This window comes from Scomber japonicus, chromosome 10 (assembly GCF_027409825.1).
Source record: "Scomber japonicus isolate fScoJap1 chromosome 10, fScoJap1.pri, whole genome shotgun sequence".
Lineage (NCBI taxonomy): Eukaryota > Metazoa > Chordata > Actinopteri > Scombriformes > Scombridae > Scomber > Scomber japonicus.
The window spans coordinates 24,070,855-24,086,445 of NC_070587.1; the positions used below are offsets into that span (position 1 = coordinate 24,070,855).

General features: G+C 41.2%; 1 protein-coding gene across 1 annotated transcript in view; it reads left to right on the forward strand.

Moving 5' to 3' along the window:
- Positions 1–11,212, forward strand: part of snrka (SNF related kinase a) — a 53,988-nt gene extending 42,776 nt beyond the window's left edge. The window contains exons 4-7 of the mRNA XM_053326860.1: positions 1,719–1,853; positions 7,037–7,235; positions 7,415–7,527; positions 9,963–11,212. Of these exons, the coding sequence (XP_053182835.1) occupies positions 1,719–1,853; positions 7,037–7,235; positions 7,415–7,527; positions 9,963–11,148 (1,633 nt within the window). The 3' untranslated portion in view covers positions 11,149–11,212. The remainder of the gene's footprint in view (positions 1–1,718; positions 1,854–7,036; positions 7,236–7,414; positions 7,528–9,962) is intronic.
- The last annotated feature ends 4,379 nt before the right edge of the window (positions 11,213–15,591 follow it).

Below are 15,591 nucleotides of genomic sequence, written 5' to 3' on the forward strand. Positions count from 1 at the left end.
AGTAGAGTTTATTTTGGTGTGTTTATAATTTGATGGTTTGGATAGCACAGGTTACACAATATAGTTTCACAATTCAACCTCTAGAGTCTTCTATTGTTGGTTTTTCCAAGGAGAAACACATTGCGCTTCATGCAAGACGCACCTGTATAAACAGATTCATTGTTAGTGGTTAGAATATTCTCTTAGGTATAAGCGCGTTTTACAAGACATCTGCGATTGGTCCAGACCTGTCTAACAAGTCATAACTAGTCAGACTCTCTATGAGGGGAAAGACACTTGAATGTTAATGTAGTATAACATCCCTCCACTGCCTCTTAATCATGGAGCTCTCTACTTAGTTTTTCTAGCCTCTAACTTTCTGTCACAGTACAGTGCTGCTCTGATGGCGAGTCTTATACTCTATTAATATTGTCTAATTGTTTCTGGTCCACTAATACCACTACACACTGTTTAATTTGTTGTGAGACAGTTTTAACACTCCCATGAGCAAACCTGACAGGAAAAATGAGAAAGATTTAAGATAATATAATGAAAATGTTTTGAATGAGGCAAAATAAGGGTACTACATTATGTGCAATATAATGTTAACATTATTTTTAAGGTATTAGAAAAAAGAAGCTATATAGGTGGGAAAAAATAGTTATTCCCTCAAAAACACTTCCTTTATGACCGCCTATAAAACACCTCATATACACGGTAAGTATAGAAGTAAATGTAATATCTGCAATACCATATATTGTACTTGAATTAAACTTTGTTTAAATGCAAATGCAAATCAATATTATGCTCTAGTATTCTTCTATTTTAGTGTTGGGGAACCATAATAATAATGACAGTGCTTAAAAACATCTTTTAATTAGATGTGTATATTTGAATATGTGCAACATTCCTTCAGACGAGTCCCGGCAGGTTTGAGTACAGTCATGTTGCACTTCCAAATTGTGTCCAGTTGAATTGTCTCTGCTCTGTCTCTGTGGAATGCAGACTCGGAGCTCTGCCGATACAAATACTGCGGTTAGATAATTGGGAATCTAAAACTTGACAACCACGTCTCGCCTGGCAACATGACCTGCTCCAGTCCTGATTTTTGACTGGATGGAAAAACAGTGCTGTGTTGTTGTGCCTCCTCTAGGGAGGCAGCTAATGGTTATTTTCATTATCAATCAATCTGCCAGCTATTTTTTCAATTTAATCGAATTATTGTTTGATCTTTAAAACAGGGCCTGAGACTGAGTTTTGGGGCCAATACCGATATTAGGGAGTAAAAAAGTTATGAAACCCTGATAATCTTATATGATCTTATATCTTATATGTTTATAACTTGAAGTAAGTCAAATATGCATATATGCAGCCTATATCTTCACAAAAATATCAGTACCGGACAACATAAACACAGATACCGATATATCTGTGAGAGGCAAATATCGGACGTTAATATTAATACATTTGGTCTTTAAAATGTCCAAAACTGGTAAAAAGATGTCAATCACTTTTTCCCAAAGCCCAGTGTGATGTCTTCAAATGTCTTGTTTTGCTTTGTCCACTATTCCACAACCCAAATATGTACCCAGAAAATGTTCACATTTAAGAAGCTGGAATCAGATAATTTGGACATTTTTGTCTTAAAACCATTCCAAATGATTCATCAATTATCAAAATAGTTGCAATCAGTGGCGACTAATCATTGTATGCTGACGATGCAAATGTGTGTATTTCAGAGCCCTGGAGACCAACAAATACAACCACATCACAGCCACGTACTACCTGCTAGCAGAGAGGATCCTGAGGGAGAAGCAGGAGAAGGAGGTCCAGACTCGCTCCTCCAGCCCCAGCAACATCAAGGCACAATTCAGGTAAACTTACACCCGTACATTATGATCGTGCACAGATGCAAGGAGGCAAAGTCTGAAAAATCTACCTTCCCCAAGCTGTAGCCAGTGGAGAAATCCTGATTTTTAGACTAGAGGACGAGTACGACGTATCACAGTTCCTCATCATAATGACTATCTGAGTCACAGTATGAGCTGAGAGGAGGATAATTGACCTATCTCGCTCCACCGCCTCACACCGCAGCCTGCTTGGCTCCACTTTTGCAGAGCCGAGCCACAGTTACTTAAGGCTGTGTGACATCTGCAAAGGTTTCATTTCCATTTCTGGGTTCACTGGATCTCCACCTGCATTACTGGGATGTTGCTGCTGGGCTCAGAGGAGACACACAGAGGAAATAAGTTGAGCTATTAACATACTTTCCATAATGTTTTAATTCTACATCTCAGACTCTTAGATTTTCCGTCGTTCATCACTGTTGATCAAAGTTTGGCCGCAGTCGCTCATCTTAATGGTGACAACTATAAAACAAATACAACCCAGTTGATCCCTTTAACAGTCTAGATCTTTCCTCTTTGTTTGCTTGCCAACATTGTTCCTCTTAAAAGGAAGACCAGAGCAGCAATGTTCAGTTATAAAAGGAAGGAGGACAGAGGAGAGGAACAAATAAGGAAAGGAGCAGCGAGAGCGGACGTCAGCAGGACAGCTGTGGCTGTGAAACACTGGCAGGACTCCCGCCACATTCCTTCTTTCTGATCCACAGAGGCTCCTTTACATCTAAACAATGCTCTAATGCATCGATTTAAAGCAAAAAGGCAACTGTTGTTTCTTTTTACTTTAAGTCTTCTCTTAACTCAATGCTAGTTAAGGTTGAAGTTGAGTGATGCTGAATAGGTTTGGGTAAAAGAACAGATGGAGACAGAGGAGAACAGGTGGAAAGGCCATCTCAGATACAAGACACAACACAAGAGGAAACTTGACTCATCATATTTTTCAGCACTACAGACAGACAGACAATGTCCACATCAACAGCGACCTGCACAAACACTGTAAGTACAGTGGAGCTGCTGTCTGTAGGTCAGTATGGTGGCTACCTGCATCATATTGTATAATCAGAATATCTTTGTGATGTCTAAACAAAACTTTAAAGTCTACAGAGATGGTAGGAGCGCTGTGAGGTTGTACGTAAGCACAGCAGCACTTTGAGATAAATGCTCATGTCAGCATCATGGATGGATAAAGAGCTGATACAGCACCGGCGCTCCACCTTACTGCCTATTTGTCCCAGTGTCAACAACCCAAAAAGCATTTTCTCATGAAACCACTATATAAAAGAGACCACTATAACACTGTTGACAGGCACCTCCAACTGCAAACAATGATTACACTTTGATTTATTTTCATCCATGAAGGTTATGTATGTATAAAACATTCCTAAAGCCTAGAAACGCTGTTTTTAAGTGTGTGATGTCACCAGTGTAAAGTCTATGGGCCAGCAGGACAAACCCTACTGAGCATGTGCAGTGCAACACATAAAAAGGAGAGCCATGGTGAGCCATTTTCATTCAGGTGAATACATCATAATAAATCCATGGTCGTCATGTTAATAAGCCTTACACATGGATGTATTATGAGAGCTCTTTGATGCTGGCCAAAAATGTTATCCATTCAGTCCTATGAGAATTGCTCAACTGGTGCAGTAGTGTTTCTTCCGCTGGCGCCACCGTTGAATTCCCACTCAGCCCACAGACTTTACATTGTGGTGACGTCACTGATTTCTAAATAGCTTTTCTCAGCTCGAGGAAAGTTTTACAAATATAAAATCTCCATGGATCAAAAAGTCATAACATAAAGAGTCATAATTGAGCTTGTCTGCTGTTTGAGGTGTCCTGACAGTTTTACAGACATCTCTTTTACAATGGTGGTCTATGGGGAAATGCTTTTTGGGCCGCAGGGAGATTTTTAAGCTGCAATACCACAAGTGACCACTGGGAAAATTTGGTGGCTGCGCTCTATCAGCTCTTATAATACATCCATGAGCAAACCAGTAATAGTGCTAGCATGTTGATGTTTAGTTGGTATCAAATTTACCATCTTAGTTTAGTACATTATGCTAGTGTTTGTTTATTAGCACAATTAAAACAAAGTACAGCGGTTATTTCAGCCTGGATTAAACACTAGAGCCATGCTGCTAGCACGACTAATTTAGAGTTATGGTCGCCACCTTTATCTTCATGCTTTATTAAGTACTTGATATGACGGCGGTGCCTTTAACGCCTCCGCTCTGTTGTCTCAGTAGTAGGGGATCAGAGAGGTGTAGCGCAGCAGCAGCAGCCTGGTGAAATGAATCTTTAGCCTCCTGCGCTGTGATCCCCGCGCACAAGATAGTGACTAATGTGTTTAAAGGAGACCTCGGCTAATTGGCTCAGACTGACCCACATACCAGGAGCCGCTTCACACACACACACGCACACACACACATCAAACGGGACTGTCAGACTTGTGGAAGTGACCTGAAAAAACCCAAGTAGTTTTGTATGAGTGTTCTCAGATTCCTCCTCCTCAGTGTGGATGTAGTCTCAGATGTTTGCCAGTGTTTGTATGCAAATGCCAGCTCCAGTCAGTGAGAGTGCATTCATGTGTGTGTCAAGCTAACAGACGTCCTTGTGGGATTAATTGTTTTCTGACTCTTCAACGAGCTGTCGAGGGAATCGCTCAGTCTCACTGTTTCTTCACACACACACACACACACACACACACCCCCCCCCCCCAACTTCCTCAATCAAGTTCAGACATTCACTAACCATCATAAACAACAGAGGCCAGCATCTTTATCATTAGGCAATGTAGTTTGTTCAAATGATGCTCTGCTTTTTTTATTTGAATATCAAATTAGCATCAATAGAAGGTGTTTAATGATCCGCTGACACTGAATACTTGAGCTGTGGTCCTGCTAATTAACTCCAATGCCTCAGTGCTGCATTTAGTCTTAATACAGAACCAAGGTTTTAAAAAGATGACTTCACCTTAAAGTCCATTTAGTAGCTGTCCTGGTGCTTTTGATCATGTCAATCGAGCTTCTACAGCAGGTGGTGTTTATGTTTCAATCTCAACTTTTGAAATAGAAGTTGAAAAGAAAAGACAATCCTAAACCAGAGTCTGTTGAGTTCTGGATCGTTTGATTAAGTCTGCTGCTTTTTTCAAAGCCAAGAAACAACTTTGAAGCTCAGTATCAAGGGTTTGAATCAGATAATAACTCAACAAAGAATACATCATTAAAGCTGAGAATATGGCATAACATATAGCACCTACGTATGTTTAGTCTATCCAGAAAAGACACACACACACACATACACACACACATAAGGACTAACACATCCCAGCACTGACCCTCCTCTCCCTGTATTAAAAAGCCTAAACAAGACAGCAGTTTTGTCCATTTTAAATTAGAATGTCGGCACAAATGGCCTGGTAACCATGGTAACGGTTTGCACTACAGAAAGTGCCCCATCACCCGTGTGAAAGGTGGAAGAGAAGAGGCCTGCTGCAGGTTTCAGTTCACACACTCAACGTGGATGCTTTTAAGGGTCACACATCGAGTTCAGCTTCCATGTCACTGGGAGTACAACACAGCCTGATGAACAGCTGTTTAATGTCCCTCATGTCATAGTGATGTCAGCTGTGTTGGATGACTTCAATTTATACCAGAAAGCCTTTTAAAAAGTTGAGCCGTGGAGTTCAGCAGGCCTGGAGGATCTAATGAAAGACATTAGTCAATTGCAGTATGGGAAGTGTAGGAGGTTGACCCATGTTAAAGACTTAGCTAAAAGTTCCATCTCTACTCAAAAAAGTGTCTTACTACATGTATATTCAATAAGAAAAAGTAAGATTTGTTTACCAGGAAATTGGAATTTATGAGAATATTTCAACAAGAAGCAAGTTTAACCCTACATGTAAATTATGTATGAGGTCATGTGGTTCTTAAGGGGCTCCTGATATGCCTGGGTTGATCTCATTCTCTGACATGAAGTGCGTGCATGTGGTGACAACTAATGTTATAAATTACAGTGAAGCAAGCGAGGTCTGACCTACAGAGGCAACCCAAGAGCTTTTGTTGTTGTTGCTTGTTCCAAAGCGGATTCTAAGCTGGAGGTAGTCAGCTTTCAGTTGTCAAGGCAACACATTACTTAAGTGTCAAGGTCTCTCCCTCTCAATCTATACTACTACTACTACTACTACTACTATCACTACTACTACTACTACTACTACTATTACTGTAACTCAGCACCCAGACGCTGCTACCTTGAAGCCTTTTCACACCTGCACCACTGAGTTAACTGATAAGCTACTACCAGTCAGCCAAACAGAAGAAGGAACTGATGATGTGACAAAAAAAAAACAACCAGTATAAAGTATCGATTCAAACATTGTCTGAACATGCAGCTGTTTGGACAACTCAAACATCTGGGTTCAGAATACAGTCTTTCTTATTTGGATAAAGAGCTGAAGCTGGTTACCTGTAACACAGATCATACAAGGCTTTAACTGTCTTATGAGGAAAAACAGTGGTGACGATTGTTTCATGAGCTGACACACTTTGTGAAATATTGTGTCAGTGTTGCTGAGCTTCTATCAGGCAGCTGTGAGCTTCAGTTATGGTTCACACACACACACTGGATGACAGTATTTACAGCATGAGCTCAGGCTGACTCTCACTGCTCTCTCTCTCTCCTCTGTGCTGCTGACTAATCAGCTACACAAACTTCCTCCAGGTCTACTCACACTCTATTTAATTATTGGTGCATTATTCAGTGCTGTGGTTGAATACAGAAACATCACCATCACCTAACATCATCTGTTGACTAGATGAGATAAGAGAAGTCCTGATTTCTATTCCACATATAGCAGTGTAGTAAATATAGTGTGATGTATTCTTCTCCTCTGGGTCAGAACAACAATATGTTTCTATATTTCAGTGCTGAACAGCTTCTTCACAGCATCTTTGAAGTAGTCCCTGCTCTTTGTTCTCAGCTCACTCACACTGTTGTCTGTATTAGTCTGTAAATAATCTATATTTAACTCTGAGAAGAGCGAAGCCTCCTGCCAGAAGCCAGTAAAAGCCTTTTTAATGATTTAAAAAAAGAAGAAGATAATTCAACTCCAAGCTGATTCCCTCCCTGTGTCTTCTTCTTCTCCTTCTTTTCTGCAGGCAGTCCTGGCCCACCAGAGTGGACATGCACCAGGATATAGAGGACAGCTTGGCGGCGTCCTCCATCTCCCACGCCGGAGGTCCTCAGTCTCCAGCCCGCAGCGCCGAGAACCTGCTCAACGGACACCGCTCCAAAGGCCTGCTGGAGCTGAGCCGACGAGAGGAAACCACAGTGACGGACTCGGCAGGTCCAACACAGGTAATACAGGTCTATACACACAGTCAGATGCTGGGTTAGTGTGTCTGGAACGTTACATCAGTGCTTCACACATTCATATTTAAATGTTTATCCACTGGGGCTAAAAAATCAGCAGCTTCATACACGATTCAAGCTGTCCACACTGTTCTAATTTATTATAATTCATCATCTGGTTCCAGGAAGCCGGTGCTGCCGCCGCCTCAGGCTCTGCTCCCGGGTCTGGCTCCGGGCCCCACAGGACCCCCGCTCCTTCCACCTCAGCTGGAGCCAAGCAGAGAACGTGCTTATTCAGGTCTGAAGCATTTCACATCATTTTAACACAGGTCTGGGATTCAGATAGCTTTACGGTTTTATTGAGGAGTTTATGATGCAAGGTTTGAATCTACAGCAGGGATTACAGAATATTAAAAACCACAGCTTTAGTTTATTTAGCAGAAACAGTGCTCATTAATCAACAGAAGAAGAATGTAAATGAAACTGAGTTTCTCTGTCAGAGGTTAACAACACTGAGAGGATAAAATATCTGATCAGATCTATGTAAACAGCTTTTAAAATGAGAACAGTACAGCACTCATCCATCTGTAAATAATTCCACTCTATAACTAATCATCACTGAAAATCTGTTTTTCCAGGGGCATTGAAAAACTCATCCTTAGAAACTAACTTACAAAATAAAACTAAAACACTGACATTAGACACATACAGCATCACAAATGAAAATCTATCTAAACACATTGATCAGTGAACTGTTGAACATTTTAAATAGACTAACATGGATTGTTTTTACTGCCAGGTGACATAGGCAAGCCTCAAGTCTCCTGGATGTCCAACTCCAGTAGTAACTTATAGATAGCTACCTTACATGTTCCAACACTTTTGTTTTAATATTTAACATTGAAATTAATATAATGAATAATTTAATAATGTATAGTGTAACGGTCAATATAGTCTAGTATAGTGTTTAAACCATGTTCAACATTCATCAGTGTGACTGAATCAGACTAAGTGCAGGTGTTTGAACTTCAGATCTTTAATAGTGTGAGTAGATGTGGACAGCAGGGACACTGTGCTGACTCTGCTCTTGTTCATGAGAGATAAGTGTCCAGAGTACATACTCATACTGCCATCCGTGTTGAGTAGGGCTGGATATCGGTACTCAATACCTTTTGAGGTATTGACCGAAATAAATCAATACCAAGTAATATGGAAACGTCTCCCATCAAACCACATGAACTTGCTCACAGAAACGCAAGTGTTCTTGGATTTAATGCGTCATGTGATTGGTCCACTGCCACAGCAGCTACAACCCATCTGTGGGGGTGAAGTCACAGTGAATTTGAATTAGCACGCTTAGCAGTTCAGCAGTCAAGATGCCACCTAAACGCTCTAAAGTGTGTCTACACTTCACACCTGTTACATCAGATAAAAGCAAGTGTGCTAAATGTGGAATGAATATCAAATGAAGTACTCACTTGGTATCGGTAACTCTTTAAGGGTACTTGGATTGGTACTGGTATCTTGATTTTTTTAAACAATACCCAGGCCTACTGTTGTACCTCGTGGATCCATGGATGGATAGAATAAAGTGGAAGGAAAAAGGAGGACAGTGATAGAGGAGAACAAGAGTTATAGCTTGGAGGTCATGCACTGTTGGATCTCCAGCGGTTCCTCCTGGTCTGATGGACTTGCAGATGTTCTCTTGGCTGAAGTTCTTGAACAAACTGTGATCCACGTAGCTCACATGACACGGCGTGGGATTGGAGAGAACACCTCAGATCACTGCAGCACGCTCAGCTGGAACACAGATGTCTAGATCTGTCAATCTTCTCTCCATCAAACTATTCACACAGTCACTCCATTTATGTGTGACCTCGTTCAAGAGACTTCTATTTCCTGGCTTCTGTTCTTCAGTAGCAGGAAACTCTTCATATGACCACTTTGCTTGAAGAAAGCGCTCAATGTATGAAGCAAACTCATTGGCAGAGAGCAGCTTCAACCTCATGCTACAAGTAATCTGATGCAGCATGTGATGAAATGTCAGAGATGGTGATGTTATGGACACTGAGCTGGTCTTATAATAGAGAGCAGAGGCTTGCAGCTTGGTAGATCCATACATGCCAACAAGATCTTCTTACCTGCTGCTTCTTTGTCCTTCTGCTTCATGTTCTAACTGTATTTGTAATGCACTGCTGTTTCTCTGGAAAACACAACAGATTGAAGTCTTTGAAAATGTTGGCAACATTTGGCCTTGACAGGGGCTGTGTAGAAGTGACTGGTGGACTTAAATACAGACTCCAGGTACATCTTCAACCAAGAGGACCTAGAGTAGTGAGATGGAACTTTAGGAAGGTCTTCAGGTCTGCTCTGCCGTCCTCACCCTCACTCTCTGTTCTGAGGACTTCCCCCTCTTCTTCCTAGCAATGCCAAAAAAAGACCACTGCTTTATGTGTAGGGTTGACAGTGAGTTGGCACACTCAGAGTCTTCTATCATCTACAACAAGGTGACAAAAAATGGATGCAGACCTGGAATCATCAGCTCACCTCCACCAAAGACTTAAAGCTGTTCCTGTGTTTTCAGTCTTATTTCACCCAGAAGTACTTCAGATCTCTCTCTTCACAATGATGTTTACATTCTACAACTAACTATAAATGATGTGTGCTGTTAAATAATAAATGCCATCATCATGTCAGCATACAGATAATCAATCATGTCTCCTTCTGTTTCAGGGTGGAGGAGGATGAGGAGGAGGAAGAAGAGCATGACCAGGCCCCCCTCCCGACCCAGGTGATCCTGCGGCGTAAGCCCCCCTCCATCACCAACCGACTGACCTCCAGGAAGAGCGCCCCGGTGCTGAACCAGATCTTTGAGGAGGAGGGCGAGTCGGACGACGACTTCGACATGGACGAGGGTCTGCCGCCCAAACTCAGCCGCCTCAAGATGAACATGGCGGGAAATGCGGCCAGCCTGAGCTCCGGGGCCTCGTCGTCCCCGGGGTCCTCGCAGAAGCGCTACCACCGGCGCAAGAGCCAGGGCCGAGGCTCGTCCTGCTCCAGCTCGGAGACCAGCGACGACGACTCAGAGAGCCACCGCAGACGCCTGGACAAAGACTCGGGATTCAACTACGGCTGGAACAGAAGGGACAGCAGCGAGGGGCCGCCCGGGAGCTCGGGGGGCAATGGGGGAGGCAGCAGCTCAGGGCAGGGGAAACCTCCCGGAGAGGGAGGGGGCACCTCTGGTCCTGACAGGGGGAGTCCTCCTGGAGGGGGTGGGAATGGAGGAGGAGGGGGAGGCGGAGGGGGAGGTGGAGGAGGAGGGGGTAACAAAGGACAGGACAGCCCCTCCAGTTGTTGTAACAACAGCAGCACCACCGCCCCCTCCCTCACCGCTCTGTCCCGCTCCTCCCGCACCGCCAGCCGCAGCACGGAGCTGGTGGAGAGCCTGAAGCTGATGAGCCTGTGCCTCAGCTCCCAGCTGCAGCACCACCGCGGTGGGCGGGCGGGTCGAGGAGGGGGCGGAGGCGGGGGCGGAGGGAAGTTCATCATAGACCCTCGCAGCCTCTCGGGGGGGAGCGTGAAAATCCAGGAGAAATCCACCTGGAGGATGTGCATCGGCTCCACCGGGAGCCTGGACACCATCACCCTCCCCACCACCAACACCTCCTCCTCCAACACCGCCCTGCCTCGCTCGCACGTCGCCCAGCACCACCGCAAGGGGGCGCTGCACGGCTCCCCCGGCCTGCAGGCGGCTCCGGGCAGCAGGGACGCACACAGCAACCTGAGCGCTCTGAAAAACGGCGTGCTACAACTACCTCTGTGTGAGAAGACCATCTCTGTTAACATCCAGCGGGGCGGGGGCTCCAGAGATGGTCTGCTCTGTACCTCAGCTCCAGCCAGCTGCTGCCAGGTCATCTGAGGCTCCCACCCTCTGTCGGACCATCACCCCAACACCACCACACACAGCCGGACCCGCCCCACCCACCCACTCCTCCATCTGTCCCCCGTCATGAGAACACACTACTGGTCCTCCGGTCCTGGTTGGTGCAGCAGACCTCATCAACACAGCTGCCTCCTGCTGCTCCTCACTGTGTCTGTGTGTGTTCATGTCTGAGCTGCACTGCTCCCTTTTGCTTTTAACATGAGTCATAATGTGTTTTCAGTTTTTAATCCTCTCCTTCATTTATTTTGTCCCCTAACCTGCCCTTCAAAATAAAATGTGGCCGTCCACATTTAAATAGGATTTGATGGAAACTGGATCGAGGATGGAGAACAGGTAGAAGTGCACTATTCTTCGCTGTCACAGAGTATTAAAAAAACAGTAAAGTAGAAATATTTTGAGACAAATGTATATGAGAATAAAGAGGACAAAGTGAATATTATGAGAATAAAACTGTAATTTTTATGAGAACATTTTTTATTTTACAAATAATGTGTCATATTTCAAAATAAAGTTGTAGTTTTAAAAGCCAGTGTAATGATTGGAAAAGAAATGAATTAATGAGAAAAGGATCATAATTTTACTAAACTGTTGTAATATTTTAAGAATAAAGTAATCATACGGGAAAATCGTAATATTTTGAGAAGTTATAATTTTATAAGATGAAACTATTTTCTGTAAAAGTGCAACTTATTTTCACACTTCTCATTAAATTAACTTGTAATATTCGATCATGTAAAATTATGACTCTTTTGTTTTAGTTTCTTTCAATTTTAACTTATTCTTAAAATATTTACACTTTTTTTTTTCACCTAAAATGAATTTATTCTTCTGATGTGAGTTTTCTCAAGTTAACTCTTGATTGAAAACTTTCTACATCACTTTATTCTCATAATATTACAACTTTTTCCTCAGCGCTCAGCAGCTGGAAGAGAAGGACTGCTGTAGTTTGAGTGCTGGTGGGCAGCAGGCAGCTGAGAGGAGGAGAGGGAAGTGTGTGGAGCTAGCAGACCTCCACCTTAACACACACACACTCCAGTTAAACAGCATCCTTCCCTTCTTCCTTCTCCTCTCACCTTCACTCCCCTCTCTCTAGCAGCTTCACTCTCTTTGACCACTTCAGTGGAGGAAGGGAAGAAGAAAGGTTTCTCTGACCCTCATATTGCACTCAGACAATCTGTTTTCTGTTGTTTTTAAGTCTTTTTTAATAACTAATGTTTACCAGGATGAATTCAGCTCCACACATTCATATTATCTGTAACAAGCCGTTCGGTCACGACCCCTTTAAATTTGGACGAGCGTCTCCTCACAGAGAAGCGACGCACTTTTTAGCTTTTTAAAAAACGGAACAGCAGAACGACCTGTTGGCACTCCTCCACGCTGAGAATACTGATACTGTAGCAAGTTTGGAAATGTTACTGCTGATCATATATTTAAACAAAACTAAAAAACTAAAAAAGAAAAGAGGTATTCTTCTTATTTTTTTATTCACATGATGTTGTGTTGCTGTTTGCAGACAAAGATCCAACACAGTTTGTTCTGATTTGACCTCTGCTGGCTTCTTTTAAGTCCCACCTGCACCTCCATGCAGGCGCAGTGTGTGTCCACGTGTGTGTGTGTCCACGTGTGTGTGTGTGTCCAGTATGTATATACAGTATGTTGACAAAGTAAAGTTTATTTTTAAAAAAGAACTTGTACATTTTTTTTGTTCTTTTTGTTTTTTGAGCAAATCTGCTGTTTTTTTTTTTTTGTTGTTTTTTTTTTAAATGCTGATGGACGCTGGTGTAAAGTCTCGTTGGTTTAGAATAAATCAGGAGAAAAGAAAAAAAAAGCCTCCGACTCACAGCTTGAAAGAGAAAGCTAGCCAAGAGATGAACAAATGAAAGAGGAAAAAGGAGTAGGGGGGGGGGGTACTTTTAAAGGGCATTGGCAATAAGCTATACCGTGTGTTGCAGCTATCTGTACAGAAACATTTGTTCATTTTATTTTTAAAAAATTCCACATGTTGGACTGAAAATTTAAAAAAGGAAAGCTATCTTTTAATTTGTTTTCTTTCTCTTTTTGGTTGTTGTCTGGGTTTTCTTTTTAAACAAACCTGTAAATAGAGATGTAAATATGGTGCTCTTTCTCTTCATCTAGAACAGCAGAGTGAACCTCTTGGTGCATAGCTGTACAGTAATCTAGCCTTATGATAATTAGTAATACTGTATGGGTGTCTCAGATATAAAAATAAAGCCGTGTGAGGAAAAAAACGACACGATTCTATTCATACTGTCAGGTCTCTTGACTGTTGTCTTACTCAGCTGTATCCAGGTGAATGACGTGCATGTGTTTCAATGTTTTGACATTCGGCAACACTGAGATGGAGCGAGAAGAAATGTTACTGGACCAAAAAGCGACAGAAGAAGAAGATGGGAGGGGGAGGGCAAAGTTGGAACTGACAGAAATCTTCAGTGTATTATTCTGTAGTTGATACCTGTTGTCAGATGTTACATATAGCTATGGTAATATCCAAAAATAAAATGTGGAATACTGTCTCATCTGTGTGGTCATCTGGGTCTTTATTCTTACATTTAATTTAAATAATTCTTTATTCAAGATTTCAATAAATGTTCAAATTATCCAATATTTCAGAAAAAGTCCAAAAAGTGAAAACACATTATAACTGTGTTTTTTCTTCATTCCTCTCCCATTAATCATCTCACCAGCCCTCACATTTATCTGCTGACCCTTTGGAGGGACCCCACCCCTAGGTTGGGAACCACTGGATTAAACTAGCTAACTGTATATAAAGTAGTATAAACTAGCTAACTGTATATAAAGTAGTGTAAACTAGCTAACTGTATATAAAGTAGTATAAACTAGCTAACTGTATATAAAGTAGTGTAAACTAGCTAATTGTATATAAAGTAGTATAAACTAGCTAACTGTATATAAAGTAGTGTAAACTAGCTAACTGTATATAAAGTAGTGTAAACTAGCTAACTGTATATAAAGTAGTGTAAACTAGCTAACTGTATATAAAGTAGTATAAACTAGCTAACTGTATATAAAGTAGTGTAAACTAGCTAATTGTATATAAAGTAGTATAAACTAGCTAACTGTATATAAAGTAGTATAAACTAGCTAACTGTATATAAAGTAGTGTAAACTAGCTAACTGTTTAAAAGTAGTGTAAACTAGCTAACTGTATATAAAGTAGTGTAAACTAGCTAACTGTTTAAAAGTAGTGTAAACTAGCTAACTGTTTAAAAGTAGTGTAAACTAGCTAACTGTATATAAAGTAGTATAAACTAGCTAACTGTATATAAAGTAGTGTAAACTAGCTAACTGTTTAAAAGTAGTGTAAACTAGCTAACTGTTTAAAAGTAGTGTAAACTAGCTAACTGTTTAAAAGTAGTGTAAACTAGCTAACTGTATATAAAGTAGTGTAAACTAGCTAACTGTTTAAAAGTAGTGTAAACTAGCTAACTGTATATAAAGTAGTTTAAACTAGCTAACTGTATATAAAGTAGTGTAAACTAGCTAACTGTATATAAAGTAGTGTAAACTAGCTAACTGTATATAAAGTAGTATAAACTAGCTAACTGTATATAAAGTAGTGTAAACTAGCTAACTGTATATAAAGTAGTGTAAACTTGCTAACTGTATATAAAGTAATGTAAACTAGCTCCACCTCCAGCAGCTACAACAGTAACATGCTGCTCTAACACTGATGCTTCACTATTAATAATCTAATGATGTCATATATAATAATATATCACTACTTTTACTGTAATACTGCATACTACATCACTCATAATACTGCAGCACTTTTACTGTAATACTGCATACTACATCTCTCATAATACTGCAGTACTTTTACTGTAATACTGCATACTACATCACTCATAATACTGCAGTACTTTTACTGTAATACTGCATACTACATCACTCATAATACTGCAGTACTTTTACTGTAATACTGCATACTACATCACTCATAATACTGCAGTACTTTTACTGTAATTCTGCATACTACATCACTCATAGTACTGCAGTACTTTTATTGTAATATTGCATACTACATCACTCATAGTACTGCAGTACTTTTACTGTAATACTGCATACTACATCACTCATAATACTTATGTATTTTAACTGGAGTACAGATTTTTCATGCAAGGCTTTTACTTCTAATCTAGTATTTTACATTGCTGTATTGGTACTTATATTTAAGTAAAGGGTCTGAATACTTCCATCACTGTAACTGGTTTCCATTTTACCATTGTTGTTGTGCCTTGTTCAGAGTCTGCTACTTACCCTCGTTCACATCCTGATATACTGCCTCCTCTGTTCACGTGGTTGATTGATCTTGTGGATAAATGGTGCTAATTGCTCAGAAGGAAGACAGTACTTTTACTGTAATAGCGATTTTCCACT